Raw genomic sequence first — 24228 nt, 5'->3', positions numbered from 1 at the left:
TCGAGGGTCCTAGAGCTTTGGGCTGTCTTCAGCTGCGTTCGCAGGCCACAAACAGGGATGGGAAACGGGGCTGCTGGGATTAGAACCGGGACCCAAATGGGACCCCCGTGCATGCAAGGTGAGGACTGTAGCCACCAGGCTACTGCGCCGGGTCCTCATTTTTTAACTTTCAAAACCTTTAATATTATGTGATGCTTAAATATAAGGGACAATTTCTATATACTAAGATGGACAGGAAGGCCTGATTCTTCCTACATCATGAAACAGAAACTGAAGGTTTAGCTTATCACTACTCCTAGGATTGAAGTAGCTATGAAATAAAATTGAGCCCAGAGGTGATTATCAAATTGAACACTGGTCACTGTTTGCAGTGTTTACCACACTAATTTTTTAGTAGTTTTTTTTTTTTTCCTGTATAGAAAGCACAGGAATATTCTGATCCCTCCACTTAAGAAAATGGAGAGCTAACAAAAATGTAACTTTTTCAGCAAAGAGATTGGGTCAGTAGCTAAACCAAAACAATTTGAGCAACAAAATAAACAGTATCCAAAGTATAAATTCATCTCAAGATATTTTTTAAATCCATACAGGCCTGCATTGTGTGCTGCCAGCTCAGTTGCTGCCTGTTCAGCAGCATCCCGTGTCAGAACACTGGTGCAGGTGTGTCCGGCTGCTCTGTTTCTGACCCAGCTCCCTGCTAACATGCCTGGGGAAGCAGCAGCAGATGGCCCAGCTCCTTGGGGCCCTGCCACCCATGGGGGAGACTCAGGTGGAGTTTCAGGCTCCTGGAATGCAGCAGGGGGATGAGCAGCTGCCTGCCACAGGGGCATCCCACAGAGAGCCAGCTGGAGTCCTGGCTATTCTACTGCTCCTCTGGCTCTCTGCTCATGTGCCTGGCAGAGCAGCAGATGATGGTGCATGTGCTTGGGTCCTGCCACCTGTGTGGGAGACCCTGATGGAGTTCCAGACACCTGGTTTCAGCCTGGCCCAGCCCTGGCTGATGTGGCTATTTGGGGAGCAAACAAATGATAGAAGTCCTCTCTCTCTCTCCACCTCTATGACTCTGTCTTTGAAATAAATAAAATAAATTTTTATAAACATCAAGAACAATTTTTATTCACACCACAGTTGGTAAAAGGTTGCAATAAACATCAAAGATGCAGGCCCTGAAGCGCTCTCATGTGTGTCATTTTAAAATGCACACATAAACTCCATCTTTTCTGTGAGTTAGGCAGAGGCAACAGCAACAGACGACACCTGTCATGCCAGCAGTTCCTGGGATGGCAGAGGCTGTGCTGCTGAGCCTGCTCAGCTCTGCTTCTGCTTCAAGACTACTTAGGAGTCCCCGAGTTGTTCCTAGGGACTGACACCAGGGGCTCAAATCTCAGAAGGGAAACAGACCCAGACAGTGTCCTGGGAAGTGGGCGACCTACCCATGTGCACAGTGGGCTAGAGAAAGGACATTCCATCATGTGTAATTAAAATGGTGGAAAAAGAAACTCAGTTCCTTCCAGGCATTAGTGTGCATTTAAAATTTTATGATAAACAAAGATTTTCTATATTTTCAAATAATATTGTATGGAACAGAGCTTGAAATGTCCTTTATGTTTAATCTTGTTATTGATAAATATGTTTGCAAAAATGGTTATACTCATTTTTTTCCAGAAATTTTTCCTTAATGCACCCGTTTCTGAGACTGACCAAGGCAATCTGGCACACAAGGGCAACGGCCATGGTGACGAGTGGAAGGGCACTCTCATAACCTCACTTTTGTTTTTTTAATTTGCTTGATGTATTTTTTTTAGATTTATATATTTATTGGAAAATCAGATTTATAGAAAGGAGGAGATACAGAAAGACCTGTTCACAGGTTCACTCCCCAGGTGATCGCAACAGTTAGAGCTAAACTCCTCTGAAGCCAGGAGCCAAGAGCTTCTTCCAGATCTCCCATCGAATGCAGGGTCTCAAGGCCTTGGGCTGTCCTCTGTTGCCCTCCTGGATACAAGCTGGGGGCTGGATGAGATATGGAGCATCCAGGACACAAATTGGTGCCTTTATGTGATCCTGGTGGATGCAAGGCTAGGAGTTAGCCACCTCACCATCACACCAGGCATGATGTCCTAACATCAAAATGTAAGTCTTGTAAAGGCTTCATCCTTTCACATACAAAACACACATCTTTTCGCCACAAAAAGTCTGTTTCTGTGCCCAAAGATATTTCTTCCATCCTCATCTGTCCCCAGCTGTCTGCATCCTCTTTAAAGGTCAGATTTCTCTTCGTAGCGACACGTGCATGCGGCCCGCTGGCTGTCCAGGTAGGGCTTACAGCCCAGGTGGATGACGCTGTCAAACAGGAGCTCCACTGCTGTTTCACACGCTGCAAATTAAGGCATGGAATGACACACAGGAAACTGCCAGGCATTGTTCTCCTTTCAAAGTCACATGTTAAGGCCCAAGGTCCAGCACATCCCTCATGGGTAACCAGGTGACAGTCATCCCAAACTCAAAATCAAGGGAGAAATGTTGTCTGTGTGTATAGGAACACACACACCTGCAGAATTCCGGTCTTAGTCTCCCTTAATAATGTTATAGTTTGTTTCCATCCAACTGGTCAACTGAATCTTTGGTACTAGACAAGTATCATTTTTTATCAACAGTAGTGATCAGTAATAGTATTAACTGATATTAACATTTATTTGAAAAACACAATCACTAATAAAGATGCCCCCAAATGCTTATATTTCCACCTTGAGGAAAGACATTATGTACAGAAGAAATAAAGCATAGAAACAGAAAACTCAAAACGTTTCAGTTAGTTATGGTTTTTAAGAACTGATCACACATCATTTCTAGGACTGTTCATTTCATATATTCAGACCATGGTTCATCAAAGATAACTTAATTCCTGGAAAGAGATACCATGGATAAAATGCGGCTAATGTACTACCTGTCCTCCAGCGTGAAGAAATCAGTTCCTGTTACCTCTAAGCCACGCAGTCCATGTGGTTTGTTTTAGCAATGCACAGACTGAGTCCACGGGATCCAGGGTCCTGAATGATTAGCGCCTCCAGGCACCAAGTGCATGATTTCTTATCTTTCACTGCCTTGGACCCTTTTCCCAGGGCGTCCTATACATTTTACTTCTTTGACCATAAATCATTGTAGATAACAAAATGATCAGCTCCTCAGGAACCTGAAGAGGCTGTGTGGCAATAGACAACAGTTGTGTGGGGCTGGCATTATGAAATAGCAGGCAAAGCTGCCCCTGGGACGCTGGCATCTCACATGGGCGATGGTTCAAGTCCTAGCTGCTACACTTCTGACCCAGCTTCCTGATAATATGCCTGGGAAAAGCAGCGGAAGATGTCCCAACTACCTGGGCCCCTGCACCTACATGGGAGACCTGGAATCACGCCCTGGCTTTGCACCACTGGGCCATCTAGAGAGTGGGCCAGCAGATGGAAGACTGTTCCGCTGTCTCTCTTTCTGTATATGCGTGTGTGTGTATGTAAAATCCTACTTTTAAAATAATGATAATAAAAATAAATCTTTAAAAAATGGGTACTTTAAAAAGTTTATTGATCAACAGAATTAAAGGTAATCCTATCCTGGTGCAAAAAAAATTGAAATCCATTCAAAAGTTCATGAAAAATGTATATTATGAGAAAATTATAAGGACCTCAAAAACTTTTGCAGCAAAATAAGTGAGTCTTTAGTTTTCCATAAAATTTGAAAAATTAATTATTCTTATTTATTTAGGAGGCAAACAGAGACAGAGAGCTCCCAGCTGTTCATTCACTCCCCAAGCACCTGCAACAGCATGGGTGGACCAGGCCAGAGGCAGGGGCTGTGACCTCAATCCACGAACAGCAGGACATACAGCTACCACCCAGGGTATGCATTAGCAAATGCTGTAATTGGGAGTGAAGCTGGAATTAGAACCCAGGTACTCTGCTGACATGCAATACAGGCATCTTAGCCAGCATCTCCAGAGCAAATGGTTGTCCCTTCATGAACTTCTGATCGATTGCTATCCTAAAAACAGAAAGTCCATGACACCTTGAAAATGGCCCTTATCACCAACCCAGCGACTGTGCTTACCCTGCACGTGCTGAGCCAGTCCTAGCGTTTTCTGCACGCCCCGGCAGATTTTGGAGAGGCAGTACTGGAATTCCTCATCACAGTCATTCTTGCTTTTGCCACATGTCTCATAGCACCTGTCATGTTGGTTGCAGCACTTGGTCAGGGAAGGGATGCCAATGTTGAGCTGCAAGAAGCATTTGGCTTGGGTTATCATCAAGGAATGGCCAACTCCTCTGCCAAAGCATCGCAATGAAACAGACTTCACAGAAATAAGTAACAATGACTGCCAGACGGATAATTACAAAATTACTTTCTTCCTGCAAATGAGTCACATATTATCAAGCCCCCACCTTTACCCACATCCACCTGCAGTGTCTCACCCATGCCACATTGCTTCCTTCTTGCAATGTTATCTAGCAATAACAAATGTACTTCCTACTGTTGGAAAAGGAAAATGTAAATTTAAAAACAGAAACCAAAGGAGGACATTAAAGGATTTATCCAGGGGCTAAGGTGTTTTGTGCTCCCAAGTACAATGCGCTGTGTGTGAAATGTCACATAAAACTGTTAGGTGCCTACAACTGAATTTTTTTCTTAAGCTTTAAGATATTAATTCTCTAAGGAAATGGAAAACATTTTTCAAAGATTTTATTTATTATTATTATCATTATTTTATTACAAAGTCAGAATACAGAAGAGGAGACAAAGAGAGGAAGATCCTCCGTCCAATGATTCATTCCCCAAGTGAGCACAACGGCCAGATCTGTGCCGATCCGAAGCCAGGAGCGAGGAGCTTCTTCCATGTCTCCCACATGGATGCAGGATCCCAAGGCTTTGGGTTGTCCTTGACTGCTTTCCCAGGACACAAGCAGGGAGGTGGATGGGAAGTGGAATCGCCAGGACTAGAACCAAGGAGAGGATTTTAGCTGCCAGGCCACCATGCTGGGCTCAGGAAATGGAAAATTTTAACCAGACTTTTACCTTTATTTGAAAATATCTTCATATACAAAACCCTGTGCCTAGGAATCATCCCACACACCTTTTGCATTCTAGGCTCAGCAGGTAAGCTCTGGTCATCCTTACAACCACATTCCTATTCCCACTCGACCTTGTTTTAATACAGATCACATGCTTCATCCATAGAGGGAACTTCAAAAAGTTCACAGGAATGGAATCAAAGTTAAAGTTATTTTGATGCAAAAAATTTTAAGAAATTCATGAAAGGTATGATTTATGAACAAACTATGCACAATTTCAAATTATTTTGGCACTAAAATAAACTTACTTTTTAATTCCATTGTTCCATGAATCTTTAAACACATCCCCTTGGGGCCGAAGTGGTGGAAAGTAAGCTAATTCTCAGCCTGTGGTGCCAGTATATCATATGGATGCCAGTTCTAGTCCCGGCTGATCCATTTCCAGTCCAGCTTCTTGCTAATGCCTCTGGGAAGGCAGAGCATGCTGGCCCAAGTACTTGGGGCCCTGCCACTCACATGAGAGACCCAGATGGAGTTCTTGGCTCCTGGCTTCCAACTGGCCCTGCCACTCACATGAGAGACCCAGATGGAGTTCTTGGCTCCTGGCTTCCAACTGGCCCTGCCACTCACATGAGAGACCCAGATGGAGTTCTTGGCTCCTGGCTTCCAACTGGCCCTGCCACTCACATGAGAGACCCAGATGGAGTTCTTGGCTCCTGGCTTCCAACTGGCCCTGCCACTCACATGAGAGACCCAGATGGAGTTCTTGGCTCCTGGCTTCCAACTGGCCCTGCCACTCACATGAGAAACCCAGATGGAGTTCTTGGCTCCTGGCTTCCACCTGGCCCAGCCGTGGCTGGTATAACCATTCGAAGAGCAGATCCGCAAATGGATGATGGAAGGTTCATCAGTCAATCTCTCCATTCATGCCCTCTGCCCCACCCACCTGCTGTCTCTGGTGTTCCACTTTTTAAATAAACAAATCTTAAAGAAAACAAAACCAAAACTTCAATACTTACATGGACACCAAACAATGGAGAGCCACATCCATTTGGTGGGGAGGGTTTATAACCATAACGTGGGATGGGCTTAGAGCCTATAAAACATAAAAGGGATCATAATCACCAACTATGATAGAACTAAAAGAGTCAAAAAGGCCCACAATTTCAAGATATTTAAGATTTATCTGGATGTTGACATAAGTAAATATATTTATGGTTTCAATATTTGTAACTCAACATCTCAGTGCTGACTGCCAAATCCATTAATGTTGTAAAGATTTAATTACCAAGTGTGATGATGGAACCCACTGGCAGGTGGCTGAAATCATGAGAGTAGAAGCTTCAAGACCAGAAGAACTGTTCCTACAAGTGAGGGGTGGGGGCTACCCCGCTCTGTTAGCCGTGTGAAAACACAGTGAGGTGGTGCCATCTGTGAACCAGGACTGGCATCTGCTGGTGCTCTGATCTACTTCCCAGCCCCCAGAAACAAGAGGAATACACTCCTGCTGCCTCCAAGCCACCTAGTTCACAGCATGTTGTTACAACACACCAGACCAGGATATTCATGTTCTCAGCAAGGTCTTTCCTGACCATACTGTTTAGTGGAAAATACTGGTGCACACAAACAAGTGCATATAAAGGAGCACCACGCACTGTTAACATCTGAAAGTCCTTTATTGCCACCGATCATGAGTAAGATTGTGCACCCAAGGGTCTCTCCACTGCAGACTACGGAACAGCAGGGTTGATAAAGGCAAAACCACAAACTGGGAAGAGTTCAGGGGACTGAGCTAATGCAGAACTAACTTAGTGACAAAAAATCACTAACTTTGCAAGCCTTGGTTGCAGTACCAGGTGAAGCTCATTTTTCTCCCAGTCATGCCTGAACAGTCTGGCCAGGGGTTTATGGATCCTTGCCAAGCAGGATGTGGTTTTCTCAGCCAGGTAGTCTCATGGGTGTGTGTGGAGGGGTGTGCCTCACCTAAGATGGAGCCCAGCTCAACATGGAGTCCTTCATGTCAGCCCTATAATTTCAATGTGACTTCTAACATACTAACATTAGTAATCTATTTCCTTCATTTTTCAACCTGTCTTGACATGGTAACATGTACACTCCCTGACAGCAGGAGGTTTTGTGTTTTGTAACCCTAGTATCTGGCATATGGTCAGGTTCTCAAATAACTATTTACTGATAAATGAAAGAAAAAATGAAGAAAGACTCAGAAAGATAAACCTCATGGCATTTATAATACTCATTATAAATAAGCTGCTATTGTTTTCTGCCCTTCAACTGTTTTTGTATTGTTCTCTACTCTGCAGCTTCCAAAGATATACTCACTTGTAGTTTGTCACATCTCTTTAAAATTTGGCACCCACCTCCCGGCTGGGTCCTTGGTCCCACCTGCATCGCAGGTGCTGGATCCATGTGCCCGGGGGGCAGGGGTCCGGCAGGGCCTGGGACACCTGTCCCAGGTCCTTGGGCCCACCTGTGTGGTGGGTGCTGGGTCGTGAGCCCTGAGGAAGTGTCTGGGAGGGCCTGGGTAACCTGGTCTGGGTCCTTGGGTCCACCTGCGAGTACTGGTCCTCTGCAGTGTAAAACATGAAACAGCAGACAGCAGGCTCAGATGCACATGGAGGATATGGCGGCCTATTGGGGCATGCAGAGGACATCTGGTACCATAGCAGAGGAAGGAGAACAGAACATATGGACAACCACTCTAGCCAAATGATGACAGCAGAAATCTGGGCAAATGGAGACAGTAATGTTGACTATGTCAGTCAAAGGATATTGGAACAGAGTTCTTGTCTTTGGATAGGCAAGAGCGACACCATTTCAGAATGATCGAAGCCAATGGGCCAGAATTCTCGGAGCACGCACCATATCAGCGCCCTAGGTTGATACTGGGTGGCTGGTTCCCATCCCCAGGTACTGGGGCAGTTGGGAGGCTGGGTATGGCTTCTCTCTTACCCCAAAAACAGGAAGAAGAAATGAAAAATTTGGAAACAGTGATTACACTCACTTTTCCCTAACCCTTAATCCTTCCCACCTTGATTAACTTTATAAACATTTTCAAAAAAAATTTTTTTTTTAAAGTGGCAGTCAGGACCCAGCATTGTGGCACAGTGGGCTAAGCTGCCATTGGGAACACCAGTATATCATACTAGAGTACTAGCCTAGTCCTGGCTGTTCCACTTCTGATCTAACTGCCTAGGAAAGCAGCATATGATGACCCAAGTCCTTGAGTCCAACCTATGTGAGACCCACATGTGACAGCAAATGAATAATCAGGCACTGAACAGGATTCAGCTGACGGTAGGCCTGCAGACAATACAGCCCCAAGGAGAGGAATCTGCTCACCAGAGTTTCAATGACTGAGGGCAAAAGAAGAGACATGGGGACAGTAAAATAAGGTTATTGACACCTTCCCTGCAAAGGAGCAAAATCCTATGAGAGCTAACTGAGGAAGACATCAAGGAACTAACTGCTGGATCAAGATATTAAAAATTGTTTAAGTTTCTAAAAACAGTAAGAAGCACATGCAGAAGTTCAAGGAATATTACACAGGAAATAGCAACACGGAAACAAAATCAAGCCGCACATAATACAGCAAATGAAAAACTCGGTGGAAAGTCTCAATAACAGAATGAGTGAGGCAGAAGAAAATCTCAGAATTGAAAGGCACTTTTTGCAATTACTCTGAAATAATCAAAAACCTGGAAGCGAAACTGACTCAAACTAGCAAAGATATTCAAGAGTTAAGGGACCATTAAAAGGCCAAATGTAAGAGTTACAGGGGTGCTGAAAGTGTGGAGTGAAAATCTGGGTTCAAAGATACACTAATTGAAGTAATAAATGAGAACTCCCCTAATAAGAAGAATTGGAAAACAAAACACAGGAGGGTCACAGAACTCCCAACAGAGCTGACCAAAATAATCCTCGCAACAACACATCATAATGAAGTTTTCGTTGTTTGAACATAGGAAAAATAAACTGAAAAATGTATGTGAAAAAAATCAGTTACCTTATAGAGGAACCATAATCAGACACACCGCTGACCTCTCAGAGGAAACTCCAAAGGCCAAAAGAGAATGGAGAGACATATTCCAGATCCTAAAAGGAAAGAATTGTGCTCGCTTCGGCAGCACATACATTAAAAGGAAAGAACTGTCTGCCCAGATTAACTTAACCAGCAAAGCAAAGCTTTCCTTTGTCTTTGAAAATGAAAGAAAATTCTTCCACAGCAAACAAAAGCTGAAAGATCTACGCCTCTACCAGACCTGCCCTACAAATGCTACTTAAAGATCTGACAGAACAGGGCCCAGGGTGAGAGCCTAGTGGCTAACGTCCTCACCTTGCACATGCCAGGCAAGATCTTCCTCTGTCTCTCCCTCCCTGTATGTATCTGACTTTCAAATTTTTTTTAAAAAGTAAATCTTAAAAAAAAAAAAAAAATATCTGACAGAATAACACCTACAAACCCAAAGGCGAATGTGGAGAACGTCCCTATCAAACCAAAGAAGACTAAATCAAGCAACAATCCATTGCTAAAATGACAGGATCAAATCACTACCTAGCCACACTAACCATGAATGCACACAGCTTAAGCTTGTAAAGCAAATGACACAGATCAGCAAAGTGCACCAAAAGGTAAAACCCATCCATCTGTTGTCTGCAAGAGACATATCTCACAAAGATATGCACAAATTGAAAGGATGGAAAAGGAGATTCCAGGCTAATGGAAAGGAAAAAGAAGCTGGTGTGTAGGCATTCTTACATTAGATAATATAGACTTTAATGTGAATTACATTAAACGAGATACAGAAGGATACCACATAACGATTGAGGGATCCGCTCATCAAGAGAGGACACCACATGATGACTGAGGGGTCTATTCATCAAGAGATCACCATAAAATGCCAGGGCAGCTAGCTACGTGAAACAAATATTAACAGATTAAAAAGAGAGAAATAGACTCCAATACAATAATGTCAGGGACATTGATGCCCCGCTGCATCAATGGACATTTTGATGAGACAGAAACTCAGCAAGGAAAAAAAGGAGCTCATTCAGACAACAGAACAAACGGACTTAACTGATATCTATAGAACCTTTCATCCTGCAGATGCACAATACATTTTTTTTTTATCATGAGTACATGGAACCTTCTCTAGGATTGATCATATTCTGGTCACAAAAAAAAGCCTCAGCAAATCTGAAACTGTACCATGCATCTTCTCAGATCATCATAGAATGAAACTGGAGATCAACAAGTCAAAACATCCAAAAGATATGCAAAAACTTGGAGACCAAATAATATGCTGTTAAATGAACGATGGGTAACAGCAGAAATCAATGGCATCAACACAACATATCAAAACATGGGACACAAACAAGGCCATGTTAAGAGGAAAGTTGGGGCCCAGCGCAGTGGCCTAGCAGCTAAAGTCCTCGCCTTGAATGTGCTGGGATCCCATACAGGTGCCGGTTCTAATCCCAGTGGCCTTGCTTCCCATTCAGCTCCCTGCTTGTGGTCTGGGAAGGCAGGTGAGGATGGCCCAAAGCCTTGGATTCCTGTATCCATGTGGGAGACCTGGAAGAGGCTTCAGGCTCCTGCCTTTGGATCAGCGCACCTCAGGATGTTGATATCATTTGGAGAGTGAATCATCAGACAGAAGATCTTCTTCTCTGTCTCTCCTCCTCTCTATGTAGCTAACTTCACAATAAAATAAATAAATCTTAAAAAAAAAAAAGAGGAAAGTTGATTTCACTCAGCACTTACATCAAGAAATTTGAAAAGTACGAAGCAAATAGGGTAGCCATATGCCTGAAGGAGGTAGAAAACAATAGCAAGCACATCCTAAGATTGACAGGAAAACAGAAATAACCAAAATAAGGGAGGAAATAAAACAAATAGGGACCAAAGGAACAGTACAGAAGACCAATGAATCAAAGAACTGGTTCTTTGAGAAAATCAACAAAATTGATTTCCACTATCCCAACTGATCAAAAAAATTAGGGGAAAGATATGAATCAATAGAATCAGAAATGAAAAAGGAAGCATAACAACAATATATATATTTCAGAGATACATAGAATAATTAGGAACTATTACAAGCAACTACATGCCAACAAATCGGAAGACTTAGAAGAAATGGATAGATATTTAGGCACATGAAATCTACCAAAATTGAATCATGAAGCAATTAATAATCTAAATAGCCCTATAACCAGGACTGAGATTGAATCAGTAATTAAATCCTTCCCAATAAAGAAAAGCCCCAGACTGAATGACCTCACTGCTGAATTCTACCAAACATAGTAAGGAGAACTTACCTGAATCCTCCACAAGCTATTCAAAACAAGACAAAGTGAGGCAATCCTTCCAAATTCTTTCTATGAGACGAACATGACCTCAACACCAAAGCCAGATAGAGACACAACAGAAAAAGAGAACTAGAACTTGACGTAGTTGCAAAAATCCTGAACAAAATCCTAACCAACACAATCCAACAATACATCAGGATCAGGTGGGATTTATCCCTGGCATTTAGGGATGTTTTAACTTACGCAAACCAATAAATGTGATGTACCACATCAACAAACTGAAGAATAAAAACCATGTCAATAGATGCTCATGTTAATAGATGTAGTGAATGCATCTGATGAAATCCATCACTACTTTATGCTAAAAACCATAAGCAAGATAGGTAAAGGAGGAACATTCTACCACATAATCAAAGCAATGTATGAAAACCACAACACTAGCACCATAATAAACAGGGAAACACTGGAAGCTTTTCCAGTAAGATCTGCAACTAGATAAGAATGTTCACTTCTATCACTGCTATTCAACATAGTATTGGAAGTCCTAGCTAGAGTCTTAGTATATGTGTGTATATATATAAAATAATAATTTAAAGGAATTAAAATTATCTCTGTTTGCAAACAACAGGATTCTCTATACAGAGAACCGAAAGACTTAAGAGATTGTTGGAACTCATGAGAGACTTTGGCAAGGTAGCAGGATACAAAATTAATCAATATAAATCAATGGCTCTTGAATACACAAATAACCCCATGGCTGAGAAAGAACTTGTAAGTACAGTATCCTTTAAAATAGTAGAGAAGAATATTAAATACCTTGGAATAAACCTAACCAAAAATGTGGAAGACCTGTGCAACGAAAATTGCAAAACACTGAAAAAAGAAATAGAACAAGATATTAAAAGATGGAGAAACTTACCATGGTCTTGGATCAGCAAGATCAACATCATCAAAATGTCCATATTACCGAAAATAATAAACAGAGTCAATGCAATCCCAACCAAAATCCCAACAACATTCTCAGAACTAGAAAAGGTGATAGGAAAATACATCTTGGAAACACAAGACCATAAATGGTCAAAGCTATCCTCAAGAATAAAAATCAAGCTGGAGGAAATCTCAGAGCCTATTGAACTAGATCATAAAATGATGATAATAATAAGAAGTAAAATTTAAAAAATGGGGCTACATGAAACTAAGAAGCTTCTGTACAGCAAAGAAAATGATCAACAAGGTGAAGAAGCAACCAACAAAATGGGAGAAAATCTTAGCACTCTAAATAATTGATAGGGGGCTAATATCCAGGATTTAGAAAGAACTTTAGAAACTAAACAGCAGCAAAACAAACAACCCTTTGTTACTTGAGTGGTTTGATAGCTCTGAGTTTTTGGTTTCATTGCTCCAGGGTTGAGAAAATCTTTCCAAGGTCTAACGGTTGACAAAGTCCACCTTAGTGTATCGACAGACACAGGAACATGCTGCCAAGTTGGCCAGGTGAGTGGTCCAACCAGTTCTGTTTTCCATCTTCTGACAAAGGACTTGAAATCCTCTACTGGCCTTGAAGAGCTGGCTGTCATGTGCTCCATGTGCATGAACTAGCTCCAGCTGTGAGATGATCTCACAGAAAACATGATCTGCAAAGTGCTTTTTTTTTTTTTAAGATTTATTCATTATTATTTCAAAATCAGATATACAGAGAAGAGGAGAGACAGAGAGGAAGATCTTCTGTCCGATGATTCACCCCCCAGGTGACCACATCGGCTGGTGCTGTGCTGATCTGAAGCCAGGATTCAGGAACTTCATTCCAGGTATCCCACGCAGGTGCAGGGCCGGGATCTACTGCTTTCCCAGGCCACAAGCAGGGAGCTGGTTGGGAAGAGGAGCTGCAGGGATTAGAACCGGTGCCCATATGGGATCCTGGCTCATTCAAGGCAAGGACTTTAGCCACTAGACCACGCCGCCGGGCCCTGCAAAGTGTTATCTTAACATTTCAATCTCCAATCTTCTCTTGGTCTTTTAGTTAAGATCAAGTGTATATTGTAAATTTCCAAGAAGCCCAAGTAGTTTTTCTAAACCATTAAAAATATATATATTTCAGAGCCATGGGACACCTGGCTCAGGTTCTAGGTCTAACCTGCAAGAACAGGCCCTGCTTAATGAAAAAGGTGGAGCAGTGGACACAGGCCCTGTTATAAACGGAGAATATGGCAGCACTTCTGGTGCTGTAGCAGAAGAACAGAACTACCCCAAACAAATGCTGACAGAAAAAAATCTCAGTGAACGGAGCCAATGGACATTAAGAGGGTAAAACATCCTCAGATTGGTGAAATCGGCAGCATTTCAGAACTATGCAAGCCACTTGGACAGAACCCTCAGAACATGTACACGTTGAGACTCTGGGTTTATATGAGGTGGCAGTTCATCACCCCTGGGTACTGAGATGTGTGGAAGGTCATGAGTGGTTTCCCCCTTTGTTTCTCCCCTTCTCCCAGGACAACAAGAAGAAATAGCAAATTTGGGAGCAATGAATTCAGCCAGTTTTCCCTAAGCCTTGATCCTTACCACCCTGATCAAACATGTAATCATTATTTTAAAAATAAATTTAAAAAATATACACATATATATATTTCAGAGCCTAGCAGAATGGCTAATCCTTTGCCTTCAATCGCCAGGATCCCATAGAGGTGTCGGTTCATGTCCCGGCTGCCTACTTCCCATCCAGCTCCCTGCCTGTGCCCTGGGAAAGAAGTCGAAGACGGTCCAAAGCTTTGGTACCCTGCACCAGTGTGGGAGACCAGGAAGAGGCTCCAGGAAGAGGCTCCTGGCTTCCAATTGGCTCAACTCCAGCCATTAAAGCCACTTTGGAAGTGAATCATCAGATGGAAGTTCTTCCTCTCTGTCTCTTCTTCTTTCTGGAAATCTGCCTTTCCAATAAAAATAAACCTTTATATGCATATATATCAGTATTCAAAAAATCAAATGCTCCAAATGAGCCATTTAACCAAACTGTTTGAGTTTATTACCACATTTCCACTGAACAAGTTCTCAGATTCAAAGTTAAAATATATAAGTGAAAAAATATATACATATATTTACACACACACACACACACACACACACACACACGGCAACAATCATATTAACATTAGCATTAGCCAAAAAGGAGGGGTCACTGATACCCAAGGAAGGAAAACTGTGAAATCCTGATAAAACTATTTTCTAGGGAGTTATCAGAACTCTTTCTCAACAATCAGGGACACCGGTCTGTACAAAGGTCACCATTTCTTTCCGGTAGCTTTGCCGGGGTTGGGAATCCAATATCCAGTAATGGCACGGTTTATTTTAAAAGCAATTTTGGAGTTGCTTTCTTTTCTTCTCGCTCTCGCTCTCTCGCTCTTTTTTTAAGTATGCTCGGCTCACATGCTTACCAGTCCACACACAGCTGATATCAGTCCGTTTGGACGCCTAAGTGACTAAGCTCTTAGGCAACTTGATGCAATCGCCCAAGCAAAGTAATTCAGACGCAGCTCAACCCAAATGCGAGGGACACATTCGGGCGACCTGTCGCATTCCAACAGCCGTGCTGCGAACGTGTCACCCAGGTTAGGGTTAGCAGTGCTGCGAACTTGTCAGCCAGGTTTGCTCCAGCCCAAGCACTGCTTGGGCACAGCAAGGTCTGCCCCGCACCTGTCACACTCACACCCCACGACCTCCGTCACCCCAGCTGCTCGGCGCGGCGCCCTCTCACCGTCCCGGCACTTGTACTGGCACAGCCCATCCTCGCCTCCCAGCAGGTCCAGGGCGGCGTTCAGGTACGTGTCGATCTTGTGGACGCCGTTCCTGATGGTCTTCAGGGTGGCCCGCCAGTCGGTGCTCTGAGCCTCCTCCTGGGACGCGACAGCGGCGGCGACCAGGAGCAGCAGCGGGAGCGCGAGCGCGGCCCGCCGGAGCAGGGCCATCCGCACGGCCCCACAGCGTCCTATGCAGCGGCTCCAGCCCCGGGCTCGGCCACGGCCGACTCCGCCATGCCCACACCTCCTTCCCGGCAGCCGGACGCGGCGCCCGCTCACCGGGGCGGCTGTCCGCCGCTGCGCGCCTGCGCCGGAGCCTGTGCGTCACAGGAACGCGCTGGGGCGGAGTGCTCCTCGCCCTCGTGGACGCTCTGGCGCGCTACCTAAATTTTTGGGTTGCTCGCGTGGGAAATGCTGGCTTCGGCCATGGAAAGCACCGTGCCCGAACCTCGTGCCAGAAGGAGTCTATTTACCTAGGTACGGAATAGCCGTGGGCATCGGGAATTGCGGAGCGAATCCATGCGTGACCCGATGTGATGTGTTAGGGTCTGCGCCACCACCCCGAATGTCAGGCTTTCCCGGTTCTGGACAAGCTCTAGTGTTTGTTGCATCTGCGTGAGTCCGCTGACTTTTCGGTTTGAAAAGCAGATTTCATCTTAAGTGACCCAGCGTCCTAATGACCCCTCTGACTTCGGATAGAGTGGACAGGGTCTGGGGGGAAAAAGGTACCTCCCAGCCTTGGCCTTTACCAAGGATGAGCTAGATGTTAGTTTACACTTTTTGGGACAAGATGGTTTAACAGTGAAAATTGCAGATTTCTTTCCCAGTTGAGGAAGAATCAGTAGTCTATGTTGGAGTACAGTTTTTAAAAAAATTGGAGCGAGGTAGTCACCGTGTTCCTTTTCAAGGTGTAATGTTACTTGCTAGTTCTACTGACCTTTCTCTGAATTGTTTCCTGCATTGTTCAGGATCCATAAATAAACAGACTGCAGCACACTTTAATAGAGCTATAAATAACTATAAAAAGAGGTTTGCGATGGATGCAGGGCAGTGCTGGAATTGTTAGCAACAGATGCCTCCTTTAGATGAGGACTATGGAAACTGATGTCTTATGTCTGGGAGGAGCTGCGTTGTGGTGCAGTGGGTTAAGTTCCTGCCTACCATGCCAGCATCTGCTTTCCTCCTGATCCAGCTCCTTGCCAGTATGCCTGGGAAAGCATCTGGAGATGGCCAAGTTAGCTGACTCTTGCCACCCCTGTGGGAGGACCTGGGCTCGTGGCTCTTGCACCCATTTGGGGAGTGAATCAGTGGTGTGGAAGACCTTCTTACACTCTGCCTTTGATTTCAAACAAATAAGTACATCTTTTTAAGAATGCAGTTTGGAGTTCCTAAGAATCATGTCCTGTTTGTCGAGTGCACACTCTGTGCTAGACATCTTGTATGCCCGACTTCTGCCATTCAGAACCCCTCTGACAGGGATGTGGGCAGCCTTTGGACCAGGTAAATACAAGAATGTCCCTTCTGTGGATGGGGACAGCATGACTCCAGGTTCCCTGGAATTGGCTTGAACTACCACACTAGAAGCAGGAGTTGAAGTCAGGTGACAGTAATTCCATCAACCAAGGCTCACAACATGCAGAAACATTTAGTTGGGGGGAGGGTAGAGATGGCATCTTTGAACATATTTAGAGAAGGGAGCATAGGGGCCCAGCGCAGTTGCCTAGTGTCTAAAGCCCTTGCCTTGCATGTGCCAGGATCCCATATGGGTACTGGTTCGTGTCCCAGCTTCTCCACTTCCTTCCAGTTCCCTGTGTGTGGCCTGGGAAAGCAGTAGAGGAGAGGATGGCTCAAGGCCTTAGGACCCTGTACCCATGCGAGAGGCCTGAAAGAAGCTCCTCTCAGAGAATGAGAAGAACAGAGACAGACAGCATGAGAAGAAAGAGAACAAAGGGCCGGGGCACCTTTATAGTCTCAGGGTGGGTATGAGGAGTGCCGGCTCAGGGATTGGCAGATGTGGCTGTAGATGGACATGAGGGATAAATGTGTCTGGATTGGTGGAGTGCATGGTTTGAATCTGAAGGTCACTAAGCTGACTTAGGCAAGTTTTTCTGTCTCCACCATTTCATTTGGATTATTCCAGAAGTGTCTTCACTGTCTCCATTTTCCATCTCATCTTTCTCCAAAGTGTTTTCTGCACTGCCTTCAATTTCAAATTGCTGGAATCCTGTAGTGCTCTCAACTCTCAGTGAATTTAGGGCTCAAGTCAAGTGGCAGTTTCCTTGGCTACCTGGCTCCTTATGCTGCAAGAAGTTGGAATTTGCTGCTGCCTGAAATGTTCTTCCATATTTCAGATTAGGTTTGTCTCTAAGGAAGTTCTCTTTAACACTCCAGACTTATTTCCAGATCTCCCCTGAGTTTTTATTATCACTGTACCTGGAAGGTAAAGCTTTGTAACATATGTTCCCATCTGCCTCAGAAGGTCGTGAGATCAGAGGCTGGAGTAAGTGGAAAATGAGGGCAGAGCTCCACATCCACTGAGCTCTGTTTGCCAAGCACTTGCAGGGAGGGCCACACGAATGCAGACAGGCAGGAATGACAGAGGGCCTGGCAGCAGCACCCCATGCTCAGCCGCTGCAGTATAAGATGCGCATGGAGGCTGGGGTCCAGGCTGGCGGCTGTGGAAGTTCGTGATGGACAGCCTACAGTAGTCTCTGTATACATTATTCTGTGTAGACTCCAATTTTCTGGAGAATCTGTGATCTATATTATATCTTGGATTGAGCGCGCGCACGTGTGTGTGTGTTTCATTAAATCAATTAGATTGGCTTTTGCTGTCTGCCATTAAAGAGTCTTCACTCCGACCTGGCAACAGTGGAGTTAAATCTTGCTACCTGCGCTCTTCCTGGTTGCTGCCACAAGAGTCCCCTGGAGAGCTTGCTCTTGGCTTTTCAGAAGCACCACTCTCACTGGAAGGTCCATGTCTGCTGAAGCCTCTAGCCCTCAGCTACTGCACACACTGACCTCATCCTTTAAGAGGCATTGATATGACTCCTTGTGAATTGAGGGTGTCCATGCCTGTTTATTTCACACCGATGTCCTTCAAGTTGCCACCTTGCTCTTGCACTCTTAAGTCAGGACACTGACTTAACAGTGCAAGCTGTTGACACTCTGGCCAGTAAGAAATTCTCTTGAGACTGTCACCATGGCGTAGCATGCTAAGCCTCTGCCTATGGTGCTGGCATTCCCAAATGGCTGCCAGTTTGGATTTTGGTTGCTCTACTTTTAGTCCAGTTCACTGCTAATGGGCTGGAAAAGTAGTGCAGGATGGCCCAAGTTCTTGGGCCTCTGCACCCATGTGGAGACCCAGGAGAAGCTCCTGGATCCTGGCTTTGAACCAGCCCAGCTCTAGCCATTGTGGTCATTTTGTAGATGAACCAACAAATGGAAGAACTTTATATTTCTCCTTATCTCTCTGCAAGACTGCCTTTCAAACATATGTATATATATATATATATGCATATATAAACATTAAAACACACATATTACAGTGTATATGCACATACACATATACATTCATATATATTTAAAGTGAGAGATTCTCTTGGACCTGGGCAGGACTTTGTGAGAGAAGTGATGCTGACTGACGTCCACTGCAAGGACAGGCAGTCTTTACAGATCCTGAATTTTCTCTTGGGACCCTCACCAGCTGGTTCCAGTGACCTCAGTCTATCATTTACAGTCCACAAAGACATAGCACATGGAGATAGATACCCGAGGAGTCTCAGCTTGTGAAGTCTCCCAGCCCAGGTACCAGACACGTGAGGGAAGAAACCTTCGAGAAAAATTGCTCCAACCCTGTCTGCAGCTGAATGAGGGACCTGAAGGGGAACTGCCCACCAGGGCCCAAGCAACTCCCAGATTCGTGAGCAAAGTTGCTTTAGGCCACTCTTTGGGAGTTCCTTTTACACATCAGTTGGCAATCAAATGACAAAAGTAATTTAAACTCCGGCCAGCCTGAGAGGATGAAATGAAGAGACAGTGCTCAACGGGTATGAAACAGGAGGAACAGAAGCGTCATGATTTACTTCTGTGGTTCTCCCAGCTTACAGCTTTGCCACAGGCCTTCTAACTGCAGACAACTGTAGCCAATTTGTTTAAGGAAAGCTAGAAAAAATGGAGTCTATGATCTTTGAATAACGCAAAGATCACTGCAAGAATACTCCATCAGATACCTCGACAGCCACTAGCTTGCACCCCAGCCCGTGTGCAGTTCCATATGAGCAGGGGAGAGAGGGTGAGGAATGTGGGCTGAACAGAGCGGGTAGGGTAACAAGTATCACTATACTTCTAAATCTGTACCACATAGATAAATAAATAATGAAATTTTTAAAAGGAAAGATGGAAATGTCTGGAGATGGATAATAGTGATGGCTGTACAATAATTTGAATGCACTTAATACCATTGAACTTTATACTAGATGTGATTAAAATGGTTAATTTTCTGTTACATATAAATATTTTACTATAATTTTTTTTAAATGGGAAAAGTCTGAGTACTAATCTTGGAATCTAAGGAGACATGGCATTTCTATTATTAAAACAACCAGACTCCATCCAAGACTGCACCCCAGTGATACACAAAAGGTTATATTTCCTTTAGGATGATAACTGTAGTTAAAAAAAAAAAACATAATAAAAGCAAAGCAGCTAATGCTGATTCATTAAGCACCCCCTGTGAAACAAATGCTAGGACTGCAGCCAGAAGGAAGATCTATGCGGTTTCTCTCCCATGTCTTATAATTGGTAGGGAAAAGCGTGGGTAAGTAGACAAGCTGATGGAAAGAGAATAGGCTGGAGGATAGTCAGTGCTATGCAGAGACTACAGTAGGGTGACAAGATGGAAAGTGCCTTCTGTGCCCCCAAGGTGGTGGTTGTGGCCATTACTGAGCAGAGCAGAAGCAGGTTTAGGGACGAGCAATATGAGTTTTGGGCTGGGCATATTTTTTTTTCTGAAATGCTACCAGATATCCACATGGAGATGCTAAGACTTCAGTGGCATGTAGTAGAGTCTGCATCTAGCTCTAGGAAAGGTCAGGGCTGAATATACAGATTTGCGAGTCATGGGTCTATGAGCAAGCTTTTAAAAATTAATTTATTTTTTATTGGAAAGGCAAAGTTAGAGAGAGACAGAGAGAGATATCTTCCATCCACTGGTTCACTCCTCAAATGACTGCAATGGCTGGAGCTGGGCTAATTCAAAGCTGGGAGCAAGGAACTTCTTCCAGGTTTCCTATGTGGGTGCAAGGTGCCAAGGCTTAGACCATTCTCTGACACTTTCCCAAGCCATAATCAGTGAGCTGGATTAGAAGTGGAGTGAACCAGCACCCATATGGGATGTTGGTACCACAAAGAGAGGTCCAAACCACTATGTCACTGAGCCATTCACTGTGGGTGACATTTAAAACTGAATCTAGATAAGATCATCAAGGAAAGTGACAGATGAAAGCAACATGAAGGAAGAGGCTGGGGAGGCAGGCTGAGAATAGCAGATGGGGAGAGAGCGGTACACTGCAGGATCTAGTGCTGCTGAGATGAGAACCGCTTAGTGACTGTGAGATGGGGCACATCTGAGTTATGTGATATTTGGAGATAGGGTCAAGAAGAATATGTGAAGGGAGGAAACAAAGACTTTTTTTTTGTAGTTGAATATGTAAAGCAGAGAGGGGTAGGAATTAAACATAGGTATTGAGATATCAGTTAGGATGCCCATGAGCCACGTCATAATACCTGGATCTGAATCCCAGTCTTGGATCCTAACTCCAGCTTCCTGCTAATGGGAACTCTGCAAGGCAGGAGTGATGGCTCCAGCAACTGGGTTCCTGACACCCATGTGGGAGAGTTGCACAGAGTTTCTGGTGCACAGTAGGGTATCAGCTAAAGTCCTTTCCTTGCATGCACTGGGATTCCATATAGGCACTGGTTCTAATCCTGGCTGCCCTGCTTCCCATCTAGCTCCTTGCTAGTGGCCTGGGAAAACAGTACAGGATGACTTAAAGCCTTGGGATCCTGCACTGACATGGGAAGAAGCTTCTGGCTCGTGGCTTTGGATTGTCTCAGCTCTGGTTCTTGTGGACACTTGGGGAGTGAACCAGGAGATGGAAGAGCCTTCTCTGTATAAATCTGCCTTTTAAATGAAGTAAATAAAACTTTTAAAAAATAATAAATGCATACTTAGACAAATAAATAATGTTAAAAAGAGAACATTAGGCAGTGAGGCCTGCACCACCATGTGACAAGTACTATGTCAAGTATTTTACATAGGTACACAGTTTTATTTTTCATGAATTTCTAGTTTTCATTTCATAGATGAAAATGAGACATAAAGAGGATAATAAATTACCCAAGGTCAAATTTAGGAGGTGAGAAAGTTGAGGGCTTAACCCAGGTTTAGGTGAATGCAATGCCATTCAACTAGTTAAATGTTTTAGTCAATATTATCATTCTTGTATAAATAAGTAAATAAAACTTGTGTTTGATCAAAATATTTATTTGAGAATTGTACAGCAAAACAGTACAGTATGAGCTTGATAAGTCAATAAAAATTTCAGTAAGATTTACCTCCATTTTTTCCATTGAGAAGCACTGATTATTTAATTAATTTTGACCAAAATGGGACTCCTGAGAGACAAAGGGTAGGAAAAAAAGGGGAGATCACAATTTTACATATTATACTGAGAAATAAGAGACCTTCCTACATGGGAGCTAATCCAGTCAAAATAATTGGCCACTTTGGTGTAAACACCTGGAAACTCTGGTTTTCCACAGTTTTCACCCCAGCTTACAATGCCCCAAACGTAATTCACATTGTTGATATCCGTGCAAACCAAGGGGCCTCCGGAGTCACCCTTACAGGCATCGATGGAACCATCCATTGTACCTGAGAAAGAAAATGGAAGGAGAAGATCACCTATTTTCTTCCTTTATCAAGGACACTCTACTGACTTCCTGCCTCCTCTGCCAGTGCTGGCAATGACTTTGATTTTCTTACACTTTACTGAAATAATTTGAATGAGCTCGCCCCTCCTTACAGATCCTTGCTGGACTTGCAGAGTTGGGAAGATTAGGGAAAAGTTTGAGTATTCTATTCATCCCTCACCTTAGCATATTCTTCCTGTGATCTCTATGCAATTGCTAAGTATACTGGGAAGAGAATGTAGTCTGACAATAGCATGTTAAGCTAAGAGGAAAAAATAATAGGAATATCTAGTATTTATTAAGAGTTTATATGCATCAATTGTTCACTGCCTTAAGCCTCACGGCTCAAAGTGGTGTGTCGTTCCTATTTCTATCTCACAGGTAGGACAAGTCACAGAGAGGTTAGCTATTTGTTCAAAAGTGCCAATAGTACTTAACTACTTATGAAAGCTCAACTTGAACCCAGGCAGATGGACCCCAGAGCTTGTGTTCTTCACCCTCCCTGGAGGATTTTGTGCTCTCTACTCATCTGTCTACAGGAATTTTGAATTCTACTTCAACAGGGGAAGGTGCTTTCTTCTTATGGCTTTCTAAGATTTTTAACCACTACATCTAAGAATTAATAAGATTTCAATAATGCTGTCTTTTTCAGTATTCATTACAAATAGTTTCAATAAGGCATCCCAAATGTGATACATTGGTTGGAAAATTGGTTCTATATTTCATTTTCCTTATCTATGAAGGCCCTCAGTTTTGGCAAATGAGGAACCTTGCTCACAGTTACACGACAACTGGTATGTCAATCCAGGCAGTCTGGTTCCACTATCTCTGCTTTGTCACAGACCAAGAGCTAAACTGCTGTATAATGGCTTAGGGAAGATTCTTTCTGTTAGTATTAAAATGAGGGAACTTGAGCTACAAGGGGAGTGGCTGAAGGAGCTTGGTGATATCATGGACAGAACACTTGGAAGAGGTCAAGACCCATAGCCAGGAGCAGGTATGAAGAGGAGGAGAGATGTTTGGTAGGTGGTGTACAGATCTCTCAGACAAACCACTTAGCACTTACCTGCACATTCCATTTCTTTCTCATAGTAGCGATTTGAGTAAAACTGAGAGCAGTTGCTTACAAGGTTAACTTCACCCCACCTAAGTGAGTAGACTTTTTGGTTATCTGAACAAAATGAGAAAACGAACGTTCTAGTCACACATGAGAAATCTGAATTTAAGCTCCTGCCTAGTATGCCACTAGGAATATAAAAGCATCTATATATATGTACTCTTTAATACATATATGAGTTTTTGAGGCAATTTCCTTAATTAAAAAAAAACTTTTTAAGAGAGACACAGACAGAACTCTCATTTGCTGATTCACTCCCCAGATGCCTGCATCAGCTGAGGCTGGACTAGGCCAAGGTTAATTCAGGTCTCCCACGTGGATGGTAGGAATCGAAGTGTTTGAGCCAGCACCTGCTGCCTCCCAGGGTGTGTACTGGCCGGAAGCTGGAATCAGGAGCAGGGCAAGCATGTGAGTCCAGTGACTCGGACAGCTGTGAGAGCACTAGGCCAAAGGTCTACACCTGTTTAGCACCTTTCTGCTTTCTTCATATTGTTAGTTGGTATGCTTGCCTTTGTAAAACTGAACAGATGGTCCAGGAGGATGAGGTCTGACACACTTCATAGGTGAAGTGAGTGAAAGATCAAATCCTTAATCTTTGGTTGCTGATTTTGGGGGAGTTGGACAGGAATGGACAGAATCTTCTCACGGAAATACCTCCTATCTCCATATAGTCTCATTCCTTGAAAGTACTTCTTAGAGTCAAAATAAAGGATGTATGTATGAAATTGCAAACAGGTTTGTGTGTGTGTATGTGTGTAAGAAAATCTGTTTCCTAATTAGTTCTAAATGATTATACCTGGGAAAGCAATGGGAGATCACCAAAGTACTTGGGCCCCTGCCACCCATGTGGGAGACCAGGATGGAGCTGCTGGCTCCTGGCTCCTGGCTTCAGTTTGGCACAGCTCTGGCCGTTGCAGCCATTTGGGGAGTTAACTACTAGGGTGAAAATCTCTCTCTC

At 43.8% G+C, this 24228-nt stretch overlaps 2 protein-coding genes across 6 annotated transcripts in view; both read right to left on the bottom strand.

The window, feature by feature from the left end:
- Positions 1 to 1620: 1620 nt before the first annotated feature.
- On the bottom strand, positions 1621 to 15412 carry PLA2G12A (phospholipase A2 group XIIA). The gene is made up of 4 exons (XM_040967186.1): positions 15136 to 15412; positions 6080 to 6156; positions 4102 to 4267; positions 1621 to 2377 (listed from the first exon to the last, which is right to left on the bottom strand). The coding sequence occupies exons 1-4, from the start codon at positions 15344 to 15346 to the stop codon at positions 2259 to 2261; spliced, it is 573 nt and encodes a 190-aa protein (XP_040823120.1). The 5' UTR covers positions 15347 to 15412; the 3' UTR covers positions 1621 to 2258.
- Positions 15413 to 21716: 6304 nt separating this feature from the next.
- CFI (complement factor I) overlaps positions 21717 to 24228 on the bottom strand; it is a 28472-nt gene continuing 25960 nt past the window's right edge. For all 5 annotated transcript variants that reach the window (XM_040966877.1, XM_040966878.1, XM_040966879.1 and 2 more), the window contains 2 exons: positions 23220 to 23324; positions 21717 to 22115 (listed from right to left, as the gene is read on the bottom strand). In XM_040966877.1, coding sequence (XP_040822811.1) covers positions 21898 to 22115; positions 23220 to 23324 — 323 coding nt within the window. In that variant the 3' untranslated portion in view covers positions 21717 to 21897. The remainder of the gene's footprint in view (positions 22116 to 23219; positions 23325 to 24228) is intronic.

The sequence above is a fragment of the Ochotona curzoniae genome, unplaced genomic scaffold, assembly GCF_017591425.1.
Source record: "Ochotona curzoniae isolate NIBS_2020 unplaced genomic scaffold, NIBS_Ocur_1.0 scaffold_4506, whole genome shotgun sequence".
Lineage (NCBI taxonomy): Eukaryota > Metazoa > Chordata > Mammalia > Lagomorpha > Ochotonidae > Ochotona > Ochotona curzoniae.
This window is presented reverse-complemented; position numbering and strand designations above follow the sequence as displayed.